A 15,812-nucleotide genomic window follows, 5' to 3' on the forward strand; every position below is an offset into this window, starting at 1 on the left:
AAAATAAAATAAAAAGAGAGAGGGAGGGTCTTGCAGATAGGTGTTTGGGTGAGTCAAATGGGACCAGGAGCTTTTTCCCAAATGTTCAATACAGAAGAGAAATCCAAAGTAAATTACACGTTAAATTGCTTCTTCAGCTTCCTCATTGAGAAACGGTACTAATTATCTCCCCTTTGCCTGCCTCACAGGATTGCCAGTCTGAGAAAGAAAAATGTAGAAAAGTTTTTTTCCTTATACTGTGAAGGGTGCCGGCCTTCCCTCCAAAGTAGGTGCATGTTCCCGGAACCATAGTCTAGGAGAGCGTGTGTCTCCTCGGTCACGGACTCGTGACCCGGAGGCACCAGTTCCCATTCACTCCGCCCAGAAGCAGCACTCGTTCTCGGGAGTCTCTCGTTCAGCGTGCGACCCGGAAGCGGAAGGGAGTCCGTTTCTTTCGCTCGGTCCCGTTCGTCTGCCCTGCGTCGTTCCTGCCTAGCGGGTGCCGTTTGCCGAGGCGGTTCGCAGCGTGAGGAGTCGAAGCCTGAGGGCCGGGAGCATCCGGGGCCATGGCGGATGTGACTGCCCGCAGTTTGCAGTATGAATACAAGGCGGTGCGTGCGGTCTCGGGGGAGGACTGCGGGAGTGCGGTCCGGGAGCGGGAGATGGTGAAAGGAGGTTCGGTCTGAAAACCAGAAGAGCCACGAACGCGAAAGGAGAAGTGGGATCTGGGTATAGGTGGAGTTTAGAAACGACCGAATAACCCCAGTGGAGTTTGGGGTGCTTTCCTCTTCCGCTTGTTACCTCCAGCCGGCACAACACTTACTTAAGTGTGGATTATTATGGGTACTGTTAGGAATGTGGATTGTTTACCTGGTTAGACAAACCTGTGCGCATACAAAGCTCTACATGATACTGTTTTTTCTTAAGGAAATTATCCTTTTATTCCAGTTAGTGATTATTAGTACTTAGTTGCCACAATTCTTCATCTTCTGGTGTCACTGTGATAAAGGAATTGGTGCTGTTTACATCAAATTTTGATAATGTATGATCTTTTCAGAACTCAAATCTTGTGCTCCAAGCTGACCGTTCTCTCATTGACCGGACCCGCCGGGATGAACCTACAGGAGAGGTTCTGTCCCTGGTTGGGAAGTTGGAGGGAACCCGGATGGGAGATAAGGCTCAACGGACCAAACCACAGATGCAGGAGGAAAGAAGGGCCAAGTAGGTACCAAGGGAATACGGTTTTTTGTTTCTTTGTTACCCAGATCTAAAGTCCATCGTTAGCATTTGAGCAGCACGTTTCCTGAAATTCTTGGTGGACTATCATTATTACATCAGTGGCTTTTGCATGCCTTGGTGAAATTTACCTCAAGTTTAATAGGCGGTTTAAAGGCTCTTTAGTCTTAACAAGTGTATCTAAAGTGGAAAATAGTCTATTGGTACCTTTTACTGATGGTGTTTCTGATCCACAGGTAGATGTTAATTTTCTTCAAGTTTTTCAAGATCCTTGCTAAGTACTGTTTGGGTATTCCCTTGTTGTACCCCCCTCCCTCCCATTACAAACTTCCCACCTGATGTCTTTCCTCTAGCGTTGCCCACTTCCTTCTGTTTTGGGGCCTTTGTGTCCCCTCCTACCCATTTTTCTTTTCATTTTAGTGGATACATTTCAAAAGTTATATAATCATTGAGCAATACCCCCCCCCTTACAATGAATTTCCTAGGCGCTATTTAGATTAAGTGGTTATATTTGAAATGAGTTTAAACATTGGCCCTTCACTTTGCAGAGTAAGACTTACAGTTTTGTTATGGTTTGTTGGAAGTTAGTAGTAGATTCCAATGGAGCTTTAATTTCTCTGGCTAGAAAAAGGTGATGCACCTGAGATTTTAAAAATATAGTCAAACTGCTATTACAGGGGGCTGGAGAGGTGGCTCAGCAGTTAACCCCGGCTGCCTTTGCAGAGGATCTTAGTTCAATTCCCAGCACTCATGTCTGGTGGCTCACAACTGCCTGTAAATGGAGCTCCAGTTTATGAGACATAGTTAAAGAAAATCTGCTGTAACTTTTGAAATGTATCCACCAAAATGAAAAGAAAAAGGAGGGGGGGGGCTGCAAAGGAACAAAAACAGGAAGTGGGCAACACTAGAGGAAAGACATCAGGGTGGGAGGTTATAATTGGGAGGAGGGAGGTACAAGAAATGGCCAAGGGATCAGATGCCTCTGGCCTCCATGGACACCTTCCACAGACACTTGCACTAATCATATACATGCCCACACACATAACTAAAAATGAAATAAATCTTTAAAAAATATACTAGAGTATAATTTCTTCATACAAATATAAAAGGTGTAAATTTTAAGTTAGCCATGTCTCATTGTAGCATTTTTTTATGTGGTGAGAAGATGGCAGATTTTCTTTGTTTGTCTCATAAATAAACGTCAAGCAGGAGTCATTTTCTTTTATGCATGTTCCTTTCTTCACGTATTAGGTGGATGGAAAGGAGGGTGAGCTTGGTCTAATCTTGCCTTGGGAAGGGAAGGCTCTCCCATTTAGCATTGTACCATGTGTCCATTAGGCGAAGAAAGCGTGATGAGGACCGGCATGACATCAACAAGATGAAGGGTTACACTTTGCTGTCTGAGGGCATTGATGAGATGGTGGGCATCATCTATAAACCCAAAACTAAGGAGACTCGGGAGACCTATGAGGTCCTGCTCAGCTTCATCCAGGCTGCTCTTGGGGACCAGGTGAGGTAACTCCAGGATGAGACCATCTGCTTGGAAAGAGAAAAAAATTATAGCTGGGAGCCATCTGAAGAATTTTATCTCTGGATTTCCGTCTGGGGTCCATACCAGTTTGCAGAAATAGCCAGTACTTCTTAAGCACTTAATTTATATGGAATAGTGTGTTAAGTCTATGAATTGGTGCTATTAATATTCATTTTAAAGAAGAGGCATGTGACACAAAATAGTTAAGTAATTTTTCTAAGAGGTAGTATTAGTGTTTATCAGTCAGAATATGAATCCAGGTAGTCTATCTCAGTAGCTGCCTTGAACCATTACTCATTTATGACTAGAATGGGAGCTTTTTTTTTTTTTTGGCTTTTTGGCTTTTTGAAGCAGGGTTTCCCTGTAGCCCCAGCTGTCCTGGAACTCACTGTGTAGACCAGGCCGGCCTTGAACTTGCAGAGATTCGCCTGCCTCTGCCTCCCGAGTGCTGGGACTATAGTTGTGCGCCACCAAGCCTGGCTAGAATGAGAGCTTTTATGAGTTCTCTGGTGAGGTTGGGGATAGAAGTGTGACCAAAGTGTGACAGAAGACTGCTGAGTATATCACCTGGAGATAGGAGGTAAACTGTTATGGCTTGTGTCCTGGTTCTAAAGACCACCTACCTAATTTTTTTTTTCTCCTGGTGCTGGGGATTGAGTTCAGGGCCTCAGGCATTTTAAACATATGTGGTACCAGTGAGCTATGTTTTTAGCAGCTCCCCCTACTCTTTTTTTGTTTTTTTCGATCTTTTTGAAACAGGGTCTCCCTGTAGCCCCATCTGTCCTGGAACTCACTATGTAGACCAGCTGGCCTTGAACTCACAGAGATTTGCCTGCCTCTGCCTCCTGAGTGCTGGGATTAAAGGCATGCACCACCACGCCCGGCTCCCCCTACTCTTTTAATCGTATTTTGTTTTTGTGAGAGGGTCTCATTGTAACACAACTGACCTCAAACTCAACTACATTTTCAAGGATGACCTGACTTTCTGATCCTGTTGCCTCTGCCTCCCAAGTGCTAGGCTTACAGACATGTACCACTGTGCCTGCTTCTTTAGTCATTTTGAAAACAGAGGTCTTAACTTATGACTCGGGATAGCAATTTAAAATCAGCATTAATGGGACTGGAGGGAAGGCCCAGCAGTTAAGAGCATGGACTGCTCTTGTAGAGGACCTGGGTTTGATTCCTAGCACCCATATGGCAGCTAACAACCATCTGTATCTCCAGTTCCAGGGGATCAGATGCCCTCTTCTGACCTCTGTGGGCATTGTACAACACAGGTGCAGTAACACACATGCAGGCAACACACTCAGGTAAAATAAAAATAATAAAATATATTTTTTAAAATCAGCATAATAAATATGATCAGAGCCTAGGATGCTACAGTTTTGAAGGTGTATGCTTTTTTTCCTTCTGCCATCGCATAAAGCTGGTCAGTGTTCTGCATGTCTTCTAAATGCTGTGTGGATCTTTTTTTTCCGTTAGCCACGCGATATCCTCTGTGGGGCAGCTGATGAAGTCCTGGCTGTCCTGAAGAATGAAAAACTCCGTGACAAGGAACGACGAAAGGAGATTGACCTGCTGCTGGGTCAGACAGATGATACCAGATACCATGTGCTAGTCAACTTGGGCAAAAAGATCACAGACTATGGTGGAGACAAGGAAATCCAGAATATGGGTAATTGAGCTCTTTGTGTCCTGTTATTTTGTGATTGTTGAGCCTTCTACATGAGCATTTTCTGGCATCATTTGTTAAAAAGTCAGAATGGCAGTGAGTGTCTATAACCTATTTTGTGTTGTTTGAAGAGTTATGACTAATATGCTGGACATAGTTGTTCTAGATTTTGAAGAGCAGAAAAAGAATAAAATTTAGATAAATGACCAGAGCCAGACCTTTCAGCAGAGTGAACTGTGTTTATTCAGCAAGGTGGCAACAGATTCTCCGCGGGGAAATGCAGGCTGTGCAAAGGTGGGAGGGAATTGTAGAAGGTGTTATAGGGCTGGAAATAAAGAAATCACAAACAGCTGTGGAGTGTGAGTTACGGTATCCATGGGAAACACATGGTCCCTTTACCTGGAGCTGCTTGCTTGCACAAAACAGAAGTTATTTCAGCTTGGATGTGGCTAGTTGATAACGGTGGATCAAGGACAGCAGAGACACCCTGGCAAGAGGAGTGGGTTGTCTGGCTTCTCTGCAGCTGTGGCACTCCATCACTGGCTTATGATCTCAGCACTCAGAGACAAAGGCAGGAGGATTGCTGCAGATTTGAAGTCTACATAACAAGTTCCAGGCTAACCAAGGCTTTATAGTAGACCCTGTCTCAAAAATTTTTTGTTTAAGAAGATTTATAGCTAATAGATACCATGATCCATTTTTTCCAGCAGCCATTTCTCACTCTGAGACTTATTGTGTAAAATGTGGGAGAGAACATGGAAGGGCTTTGGGATCGAAGCAGAGCAGGGCTGAATGCAGGTTGGCAGATTGGAGAAGGCCTTGGTGTCAACGGCACAGGTAGTTCGTATGTTGATTATGGGAATCTGTGTGTTCTTAGGCCTTAGCTCTTCTGAGGATTAGCAAGTCAGGCAGTTGAGGAAATGGGCTCAAGTGCCTCTCGTTCCACTAATCTCATTCACTGTCTTTTTGTATTGCCGGGTCATCTCAGATGACAACATAGATGAGACGTATGGTGTGAACGTGCAATTTGAGTCTGATGAGGAGGTGAGTGATGAAGTAGATTCCATCTGTTTTGTTATATGACGTTGCTAAGATGATGGGAGCTTTTATGTACTGAAGTTCCCAGCTTAATAAATTGTATGGTGTTTTATGAGTGTCAGACTTAGAAATTTCATGCTATTTTGCTAAAAAAAACCCCAAAAAACATTGTGATAATCTTTAGGTTCTCTAAAGCAAATTTAAGCTAGTAAAAGTAAACTGATATGATAATTTTTTATTTTTTTTTTTGGTCTTTTTGAGACAGGGGTGTCCTGGAACTCACTATGTAGACTAGGCTGGCCTTGAACTCACAGAGATCCTCCTGTTTCTGCCTCCCGAGTGCTGGGATTAAAGGCGTGCGCCACCACACCTGGAGTAAACTAATAATTTAAAAAAATATTTTATCCATTATTTTTATTTTATGTGTATGAGTGTATTGCCTGCATGTATGTAATGCACCCATGTCGTGCAACGCCTATGGAGGTCAGAAGAGGGTGTTGGATTCCTGGAACTGGAGTTATGGATGGTTGTTAGCCACCATGTGGGCGCTGGGGATTGACCCTGGGTCCTTTGCAAGAGCAGCCAGTGCTCTTAACCACTAAGTCATCTCTCCATCCCTAAACTAGTAATTTTTAATATACCAAGTAGACCATGAAAATTAGGGAGAAGGGGGCTGGAGAGATGACTCAGTGGTTAAGAACACTGGTTGTTCTTGCAGAAGACCCGGGTTCAAATCCCACCACCCACATGGCAGATAACAACTCTCTGACCTCAGCAGGCATTGAACGACATGGGTGTACTTACCTACATGCAGACAATACATGCATACACATAAAATAAAAATAATAAAATTGAAAAGGAAAAAAAGAGAAAATTAGGGAGAAGAGCTGCAAAATGCCATTGTAGGCACAACACAGCCATTGCAAGCCTGAATTTGACAGTTTTGCTTACTTACTCTGGACCTGTACAGGATTGGCCCAGTCCATAGTCACAGGTGAAGGTTGGGGGAGCTCATGGGATTCTGCCCCTTACTGCTAAACTATTGGCTATTGATAGGTTCTGGGAGAGGAGTTTTTGTTGTTTTCTCTTGTACAACCACTACTGATCCTCCAGGCTTGAGTGGATAGCTCCAAATTCATGGTCACACAGATGGCCCTGGTTAAACTCAGTGGGTTACAGAACAAAACAAATAGACAGGAATGTGGGAAAGAGATTTTGTAGGGAAGAGATGGGTAGATGGATAGTAGGGAGATGGGAAAGGGTGGGGATAAAAATAATCAGTGTGTATTATATAGATAAATGTATGAAATTGTCAAAGAATAAGTTTAGTAAGTTTTTTAAAAAGAACAAAACATAAGCCTGGCATGGTTGTGCACGCCTGTAGTTCCAGCACTTGGAAAGCAGAGGCAGGCAGATCTCTATGAGTTCAAGGCCAGCCTGGTCTACGTAAAGAGTTCCAGGCCTGCTGAGGCTTCAAGGAAACCCTGTTTCAAAAAGACCAAAAAAAAAAAAAAAAAAACACCAAAAAAAAAAAAAATCATAAAGCCCAGTTATGTACCTTCAGTGAAGATGGGTTCTGCTATGGCGTTTTAACCTTATTGCTATGATTTAGTGTTCTTAGTACTATGTGCCACTGCCAGGTTCAAAAGAAACCATATTTTCCCAAGACTATGGACAGTTTTACCTGCTGAGGTTTGAGCAGTCATTGGGGTTAGTGCTTGCCATCTCATTAGAATTTCTAGAGTGTAACTAAATAGGAATGAGTGGAGCACTTGAGGAAAAAAAGTAAAGTTCAACCAGGAATGGTGGCACAATACCTGTAATCCCAGTACTTAGGGTTGAGGCCAGAGGAGCCCGAGTTTGAGACCAGCTGGGCTACCTAGTGTGATTCTGCCCCGAACAAAGAAAGAAAAAATTGTAATTAACTTGAGTTTTCAGTGGGTGAATTTGCCTCCTCAAAAGGAAAATGCGGGTTGGAGAGATGGCTCAGCGGTTAAGAGCACTGACTGCTCTTGCAGAGGACCCAGGTTCAATTCCCTGCACCTACATGGCAGCTACAAACCGTCCTTAACTCCAGTTCCAGGGGAATCCGATGCCCTCTTCTGACCTCCGCAGCATTGCACGACACAGGTGCACTCACATACATGCAAGGAATACACTCATACACATAAAATAAAATAAGTAAAATATTTTTTAAAAAAAGGAAGATGCCCACCCTGAAATTTATCTCCAGACAGGAAGGAGTGATGGCACAGGAGAGTCGGGACAGAATGCTGAACCCCAAGTTTTGAGCCTGTATCTGGGGCAGGTCATTTTGCCTCAGTTTCTTTTCATTAAAATGAAGTGATTGATATAGAGGGCTACTAAGCCCTTTCTTACAATATGGTTAATTGAATTCTGTGGTTTTACAAACTGACAGAATACTTTGCTCGTAGCAGTTTACTTAACAAATGCTGATTACCGAATGTAGCGCTGTTCTTAGTATACACACTACAATGTGAGTAAATAGAGTAGGGAGCACGCTAAGTGTGGTTTCTACATTTCTGGTTCACAATCTGCTTTTTCCATGAATTCTTCTCCGTAACTCTTCTGTTAGCCAGTAGTCTTGAGTTTGAATAGTGTGTGTGTTTCAGAAAGAGCATATGATACAGATGTTTGCCTTTGCTGAAGCTAAGGAGAGAAGCAGAATAGAGAACATGTCTAATGAGCTTGTGCCCAGTGGTCATTCCATTAATATCATGTGGAATATGAGCGATCCTGCTTTTAGTATGCTGTTGGTTTCACCCATTGCCAATGCTGTAACCATGGAGCTCGTGGTTATGATAGGAAGAGAGCCTCTGTGGTGACACAGGACGAGTTCCACATCTTCATTGAGTTTGGGGTCATCTCTACAGGAAGGCGATGAAGATGTATATGGGGAAGTTCGAGAAGAAGCATCCGATGATGATATGGAAGGGGATGAGGCTGTTGTACGCTGCACCCTCTCTGCGAATGTAAGTACACTCTTTCCTGCTGAAGGCTAGGTTAATTTCTGGGTGTAGCGCTTCCTTATGCCTGCTTCCACTTACATACTTACTGAGCTATGATTGTGTGTGTGTGTGTGTGTGTGTGTGTGTGTGTGTGTAGCAGGAGTATACTGGGGATTAAACCCAGGTCTATGGGCATACTAGGCAGGTGTGCTACTATTTATGTATAGCTCCAGCCCCTCTTCTGTTTTGTTTTGGGGGGCAGTTGTTGTTTTGACAGACTCTTCTATGTACCCCTGGCTGGCATCAAACTTTTGATCCTTCTTCCTCGGCCTCTCAAGCTCTGGGATTATAGGTATGCACCACTCTCTTCCAGATTTCCTTTTGATGGGTATTTGGGGGTGTTTCTGAAATTTGGTAGATAACTAATGCTGCAATGATAGCAATAGTTGAGTGTTTTTATTTTTGTTCATTTGTTAGTTGCCCTGGGTATAGAATTTATAGCTGTATACATGCTGAGTGCTCTAGTACTGTGCTATATCCCCAGGCTTTATTTTTTTATTTAATTAAATTTTTAGAAAGGGTCTTACTAGGTTGCCCAGGCAGGTCTTGAACTTGCAGTTCTGCTACCCTCTGCCTCCCAAGTAGCTGGGTAATAATATAGGTTTGGTTTGTTTGTTTTTGAGACACAGTGTCACTATGTAGACCTGGCCAGCCTAGAACTCACATGTAGATCAGGCTGACCTTAAACTCACAGAGATCCACTTGCCTCTGCCTTCTGAGTGCTAGGATTAAGGGCTTGTGTCACCGGACACCTGACTAGGCCTATGTTTTTGCATTTCTGTTTTAATTTTTGAGACAGTGTCTTACTATGTAGCCTAGACTGGCCTAGAACTTCCTTTGTAGCCCTGACTGGCCTCACATTTAGAATCCTCCTGCCTCAGCCTCCTCCTCTATCAGGCACAGTTTTAGCCATGCTTTAATAAGGAACTGTGGTAAACATTTAATATCTTGGTTTTCTCAAGATTTTAGTCAAATCATCCTTCTAAAGGCATGGGTTAATGAAATCATGGTCTGATGAGCTTCTGTAGTAGAGCTCTTTCCTTCTGGAAAGGCCTCCAAAGAAGGTGGGATGGCAGGTAACTTTGTTGCAGATGATGATAAGGCAGCGGGAGCATTGAGACCTAGTGAGACAATACTTGGTGTCCTTAGCTTGTAGCCTCCGGTGAACTGATGAGTTCTAAGAAGAAGGATCTGCACCCTCGGGATATTGATGCATTCTGGCTACAGCGGCAGCTCAGTCGTTTCTATGATGATGCCATTGTGTCGCAGAAGAAGGCAGATGAAGTGTTGGAGATTTTGAAGGTATGACCAAGATAATATTTCTATTGTGTGGGTCTTAGTAGAAAGGGACAGTTTTCGATGTAGCAGATGGCTCTCTCCTTACTGCTGGTGTTACTTTCTCTCTTCAGACAGCGAGTGATGACCGGGAATGTGAGAACCAGCTGGTTCTGCTCCTTGGTTTCAACACTTTTGATTTTATTAAAGTATTGCGGCAGCACAGGATGATGAGTGAGTATGCCGTGTGCTCTTGCAGTGTATGTGTGTGTGTATGCACATGTACATTCAAGTGTGGCAAGATCGTGTCATTTCCTTGGATTCAGCACTTTTTATCCTTCTGCTCAAGAATAAAGGTTGATTTTATTTCATCCCTTCCTTCCCACTTTCTCATTAACCCTATTGTGTTTGGTAGTATTATACTGTACCTTGTTGGCCAGTGCTCAAAGTGAAGCTGAAAAGGAAAGGATCATGGGAAAGATGGAAGCTGATCCAGAGCTGTCCAAATTCCTCTACCAGCTCCATGAGACTGAGAAGGAAGATCTGATACGAGTAAGGGCTGGTTTGTTTTTTCTTTCTCATTCTTCTTTTGGTGTTTGCTTTAAAAGCAAAGCTTGAAGAGGCAAAGCCTTTCTGAGTTTGTTGGAGTTTGTCAGTGGGTACAGATTAGAATTAGCACACTCATGTTGCTGTGGTCAAGAAACCATCTTCACGCAGCACTATGGTGACCTCTTTATAATCCAGGAAAAGAACATGTTTGCTTAATATACAACCCATACTTCCACCCCTTAGGGATAGCCTTCAGTGCTTAATTGTAGAGTAGCTACTTGTGACATTCCTATTCAATGCATTGTGCCTTTGGTGTTTATTTCCTTTGATCTTTTTGGTGGTCTCTGTGACAGGTGGCATAATAGTTTTTTTGGGTTTGGGGACACATGAGTCAGCATCTGTGAGTCAGGCTACCTGAGGAGGAACTGGAAGGGACAAGAAGCTAGAGAGTGATACAGCATGTCTTTTTCACCACTGCAGGAGGAAAGGTCCCGGAGAGAGCGAGTTCGTCAGTCCCGAATGGACACAGATCTGGAAACAATGGATCTGGACCAGGGGGGAGAGGTGAGTGCCAAGCTATCTATTTCCCAGGCTCTGACGAGTAGAAAACTCACCTACTCAGCATATTATTGTTTTACATGTTCCCAGGCCCTGGCTCCACGGCAGGTTCTGGACTTGGAGGACCTTGTTTTTACCCAAGGGAGCCACTTCATGGCCAATAAACGCTGCCAGCTCCCTGATGGGTCCTTCCGTCGCCAGCGTAAGGGCTATGAAGAGGTGCATGTGCCTGCTTTGAAGCCCAAGCCCTTCGGCTCAGAAGAAGTGAGTGAATTGCTTTTCTCAATTCCCTGTTCATTCACCTCTCTTCCAGTTTGGATTTTAGCCATTGACCAAAATGTAACCTTGTCTCATGGATAGTTGATTCTAGAGAAGGAAGCAGTTTTAGTTTTCCCGTTCTGAGACCAGAGCAGTAGTGATCTCTCTGGTCAAGCCTTTAATGAAGAATTATATAGGGAGATTGCCAGAAGATGGAATCCTGGTGGTCTCACAGAAATGGACAGGCTGCTGAAGGGTACTGCTAACATCTGCATGTCATTTCTGTCTTCTTCTAGCAACTGCTCCCGGTGGAGAAGCTGCCAAAGTATGCCCAGGCTGGATTTGAGGGCTTCAAAACACTGAATCGGATTCAGAGTAAACTTTACCGTGCTGCCCTGGAGACAGATGAGAATCTGTTGTTGTGTGCTCCTACTGTAAGCACTGCCTACCTGCTTTTTTTCTTATAGAATGTGCTCTAGAGTTTTGGTGGCAAGTTTATTCTTAATCTTTACTCAAGGCTCCAATTCTTTATTCTTTGATGGAAAACATGTTAAATGAGGAGAGAAAATACCCAGTGTAATGTCAGTTCTCTGTTCTGGCACTAGCCCATGGATGTTAGGGCAGTGGCCATGAGCAGGATGTCTTATCCCTGATCTCTCTATCAGGGTGCTGGGAAGACCAATGTGGCTCTGATGTGTATGCTCCGAGAGATAGGGAAACATATAAACATGGATGGCACTATCAATGTGGATGACTTCAAGATCATCTACATAGCTCCTATGCGGTCCTTGGTGCAGGAAATGGTGGGCAGTTTTGGAAAGGTAAGTTACAATTGCTCCAGATGATACAGCTATCAAAGTGGGAACAGGCCTTTGCATCTTCTGTTAGAGAATTTCTAAATGCCCCTTCTGATGTTTTTTCCCATTCCCAAGGTGAACTGAACCCAGGTACAGAGCTTCTGAAGCAAAAATGTCCTGGACTGACTGACTGACTGACTGACTGACTGACATTCTCTCTTTCTCTCCACCTACCTCTGCCTCCCAAGTGCTGGGACAAAAGGTGGGGTGACCTACTGTACCTGGAAACCTGGACTCTTTTACCTGGATTCACCATCTTTTGTCAGCTCCGTAGTGATTTCTGCACTTGATATCTTTGCATTTTGAAGTATTTCTAAAATGGCACATGGATATAGTTGATACATCTTAGGTTATTCTTCTGGTTCTCATTATATATAAGTTTTCATTTTCCCACTTCTGTGTACAAAGCTCCTAGAGATCCTTTGCTTCCTTGATCTGAGTGAAACTAGGTTGGTTTAAGGAATATATATGTTCATCTAGCATGACTCATTTGATACTTGCTACTCAGAAACTGCTCCCCAGACCCTTTCAAGCATCACCCACTGAGCTTTGCTAAGCAAGCATCCAACCACTGAGCTGCACCTCCAGCCCCCATCATTCATTATTGTCCATAAACTTCCCCTAGCGCCTGGCCACGTATGGCATTACTGTTGCTGAACTGACTGGGGATCACCAGCTGTGCAAGGAAGAAATCAGTGCCACGCAGATCATTGTCTGCACCCCTGAGAAGTGGGATATTATCACACGCAAAGGCGGGGAGCGCACCTACACCCAGCTGGTGCGGCTCATTGTCCTCGTAAGTGGGGAGATTGATGGGCGAGATTAGCTGGGATCAGGGAGGATTGGCCTGGGTTATTGTTTCTATTCTTTAAGGCCTTTATGCCATCTTCATAAGACAGCTCTGGTCAGCTTTGTTGTTGCCATTAAACGAGAACCTGATATAATGGAATAACTTCCCATTCAGCACACAGTGGTTGCTATGCTCCTCATATCTCTTTTTATGTCTGAAATAGTTTGAAATAAGTATAAACAGACCCCCCCCCAAAAAAAAAAAATTCTGTCCTCACAAAACATTCAAGGGCTTTGTAAGTGATCCATTGTTAGGACAAGTAAGGAATTGGGACATTTGTTCCATTTACACAGAAGCATATAGAGGAAAAGGACTTTGAGCCTGAGTGTTGATTCTTTTTTTTACATTTTTAAAAATGTTCTTTTATTTCATGTGTGTGTATCACGCATGCATGTGTGCATGTATTGAACAGCATGTATGTAGCAGTCAGAGGACAACTTGGAATCAGCTCTCTCCTCCTATCATGTGGGCTCCAGAGGTCAATCTCAGGTCATTAGGGCTGGCAGCAAACACCTTTACCTGTTGAGCCGTCTCACTGGCCCCAAATATCAATTCTTTAAGGTTTCTGAGAAAATTAGAAGGTAGAACTAATATCCTCATATATTCAGTGTTTAAAGCACAAGCTGGCTTTCTGTGACTCCGAGTTTTGTTTCATTGGAACACAGTCATACCCATTTGTTATGTATTATTTATAGCTGCTTTTGTGCTGTGGTGACAAGAGTTGAATATTTGTATCAGTAAGCCTACAGTATTGCTTGCCTGGTCCTTTAAGAAAAATTTGCTAGCATGCCTCTGATCCCAGCATTCTGAAGGCAGAAACAGGATCTCTCTGAGTTCCAGCCCAGCCTGGTCTACATAGTGAGTGCCAGGCCGGCCAGGGTTACATAGTGAAGCCCTGTCTCAAAAACAAACAAAAAAGTTTGCTAACCCCTTCTTTAGCACCTTGTTGCTCAGTGCCTCTTCAGCAGCAGCAGCCTGGGGTAGCAGCTTGTTAGGAATGCTGAATCCCTAGGCCCACTCCACATTTTTAAAATTCTGTTTGTATTTTAGCAAGATATCTTCCTGTACATACCCAATTATTTGAGAAGCACCATGTCTTACATGTACATAGCCATGTAAATTTATCATAGGTGATGCCTGATAGCCTTTGTTCTTGGTAGAGACCTGCTCAGGAGTGAAGCTTTATTTGATGTAACAATGATCAGAACTTCCTATTGCTGGGCATGGTGATAACTACCTTTAATTCCAGCACTCAGAAGGCTGAGGCAGGTGGATGGATCTCTGTGGGTTGGAGGCAAGCTAGGGCTACATAGTGAGACCCTGTCTCAAAAAACAAAGGAAAAGAGAACTGCATCGTATTTTTAAAGGAAATTTACAGTACAGTTGTGAGCTCATTTCCTGGCGCTTCAGACTCTTGCTTCAAAGGAGTGTGGCTAAACATCCCACACTCAATGTCATTTCCTAGCAAATCCTGTCTTTGTCTTTGGGACTCTTGAGATCCTCTTTGTTGTCTTCATTAGGCATGTTAGGCTGTATGCTTGTAAAGTAACACTAGTCTCAAGGGAGGAGGCTATATCCCTCTGGTAATTTGCTGCAACCCCCCCCCCCCCATATTCCTTAGGATGAGATTCATCTTCTCCATGATGACAGAGGTCCTGTCTTGGAAGCTTTGGTGGCCAGGGCCATCCGAAACATTGAGATGACCCAAGAAGATGTCCGACTCATTGGTCTCAGTGCTACCCTCCCCAACTATGAAGATGTGGCCACCTTTCTGCGTGTTGACCCTGCCAAGGGTCTCTTCTACTTTGACAACAGGTAGAAGACAAGACGAGCAACTGTAACCAAGGGGACGCTCCTCTCCTGTCTCCTTCCCCTCTCCTAAGGAACACCACTGGATTGAGTTTCAGATGGGTCTTTGAGATTCTGTGTATGAATTTAAAAAACAAACAGGGACTATAGCTTCTAGGTCTATGGAAAGTGCCCCCCGCCCCAGGATTTCCTGCCAAAAGCCTCATTTGTCTAATTTTTTGAACTTACAGCTTCCGCCCAGTGCCTCTGGAACAGACCTATGTGGGCATCACAGAGAAAAAAGCTATCAAGCGTTTCCAGATCATGAATGAAATAGTCTATGAGAAAATCATGGAACATGCTGGAAAAAATCAGGTCTGTTGATGGTTTATGTTTGTTCTTGAATCTTTCAGTTTTTGACTTACTAATAATCAGGCAAGATTAAAAAAGAGGATAACAGCACTGGTGAGTGATGAGAAATGCAATGAGTTATTACTGCAGACTTTGCTTTTAAAGGATAATCGGGAACCAGGTGTGGTAGTGCTTGCCTGCAATTCTAGTACTTAGGCAGGAGACAAGGCAGGAAGAGCTCAAGCCAGCTTGAACTACATAGTGAGATGCACCCCTGCCCCAGAAAGAAAATAGGAATAATGGGGCTGGGGATATAACTTAGTTGTAGAACGTGAAGTTCCTAAAGAAGAAATCGGTGGCATCAGAAAATCAGTCTGTCTACAACATAGTAAAAATAAAGACGAAAACAAAAATCAGTGAACATAGGTCTGTGAAATGGCTCAGCAGTTTGCTGCTAAATCTGACAACCTGAGTTTAATCCCTGTAATCCACACGATGGAAGGAGAGACTGATTCCTATAAGTAGTCCTCTGGCTTCTGTACTTGCTTGCATGTATACATGCATTCAATCACAATAAATAAATGGTTAAAAAAAAACTTGCTGGGCATGGTAGCATACACCTTTAATCCCAGCACTCAGGAGGCAGAGGCAGAAGGATCCCTGAGTTCAAGCCCAGTATGGTCTACATCTCAAGTTCCAGGCCAGCTGGGGTTATAGGGAGACCCTGTCTCAAAAAAGACCAAAATAAATAAATAAATTTTTTTAAAAACTAGTGAAAGCACATTTTACTAGAAAGTTAGTATAATAGAAAATTTTAATTGACCAGAGTGAAAGTCTTCTT

At 43.5% G+C, this 15,812-nt stretch overlaps 1 protein-coding gene across 1 annotated transcript in view; it reads left to right on the forward strand.

Annotated features, from left to right (window-relative positions):
* Positions 1-409: 409 nt before the first annotated feature.
* Positions 410-15,812, forward strand: part of Snrnp200 (small nuclear ribonucleoprotein U5 subunit 200) — a 32,777-nt gene continuing 17,374 nt past the window's right edge. Inside the window, exons 1-16 of the mRNA XM_008838112.2 lie at positions 410-590; positions 1,037-1,200; positions 2,554-2,725; positions 4,229-4,421; positions 5,407-5,462; positions 8,351-8,449; positions 9,635-9,787; positions 9,895-9,994; positions 10,176-10,312; positions 10,790-10,873; positions 10,958-11,131; positions 11,422-11,559; positions 11,791-11,946; positions 12,608-12,778; positions 14,454-14,647; positions 14,872-14,995. Coding sequence (XP_008836334.1) covers positions 546-590; positions 1,037-1,200; positions 2,554-2,725; positions 4,229-4,421; positions 5,407-5,462; positions 8,351-8,449; positions 9,635-9,787; positions 9,895-9,994; positions 10,176-10,312; positions 10,790-10,873; positions 10,958-11,131; positions 11,422-11,559; positions 11,791-11,946; positions 12,608-12,778; positions 14,454-14,647; positions 14,872-14,995 — 2,160 coding nt within the window. The 5' untranslated portion in view covers positions 410-545. The remainder of the gene's footprint in view (positions 591-1,036; positions 1,201-2,553; positions 2,726-4,228; positions 4,422-5,406; positions 5,463-8,350; positions 8,450-9,634; positions 9,788-9,894; positions 9,995-10,175; positions 10,313-10,789; positions 10,874-10,957; positions 11,132-11,421; positions 11,560-11,790; positions 11,947-12,607; positions 12,779-14,453; positions 14,648-14,871; positions 14,996-15,812) is intronic.

The sequence above is a fragment of the Nannospalax galili genome, unplaced genomic scaffold, assembly GCF_000622305.1.
Source record: "Nannospalax galili isolate Female #2095 unplaced genomic scaffold, S.galili_v1.0 scaffold1311, whole genome shotgun sequence".
In the NCBI taxonomy this organism is placed as follows: domain Eukaryota; kingdom Metazoa; phylum Chordata; class Mammalia; order Rodentia; family Spalacidae; genus Nannospalax; species Nannospalax galili.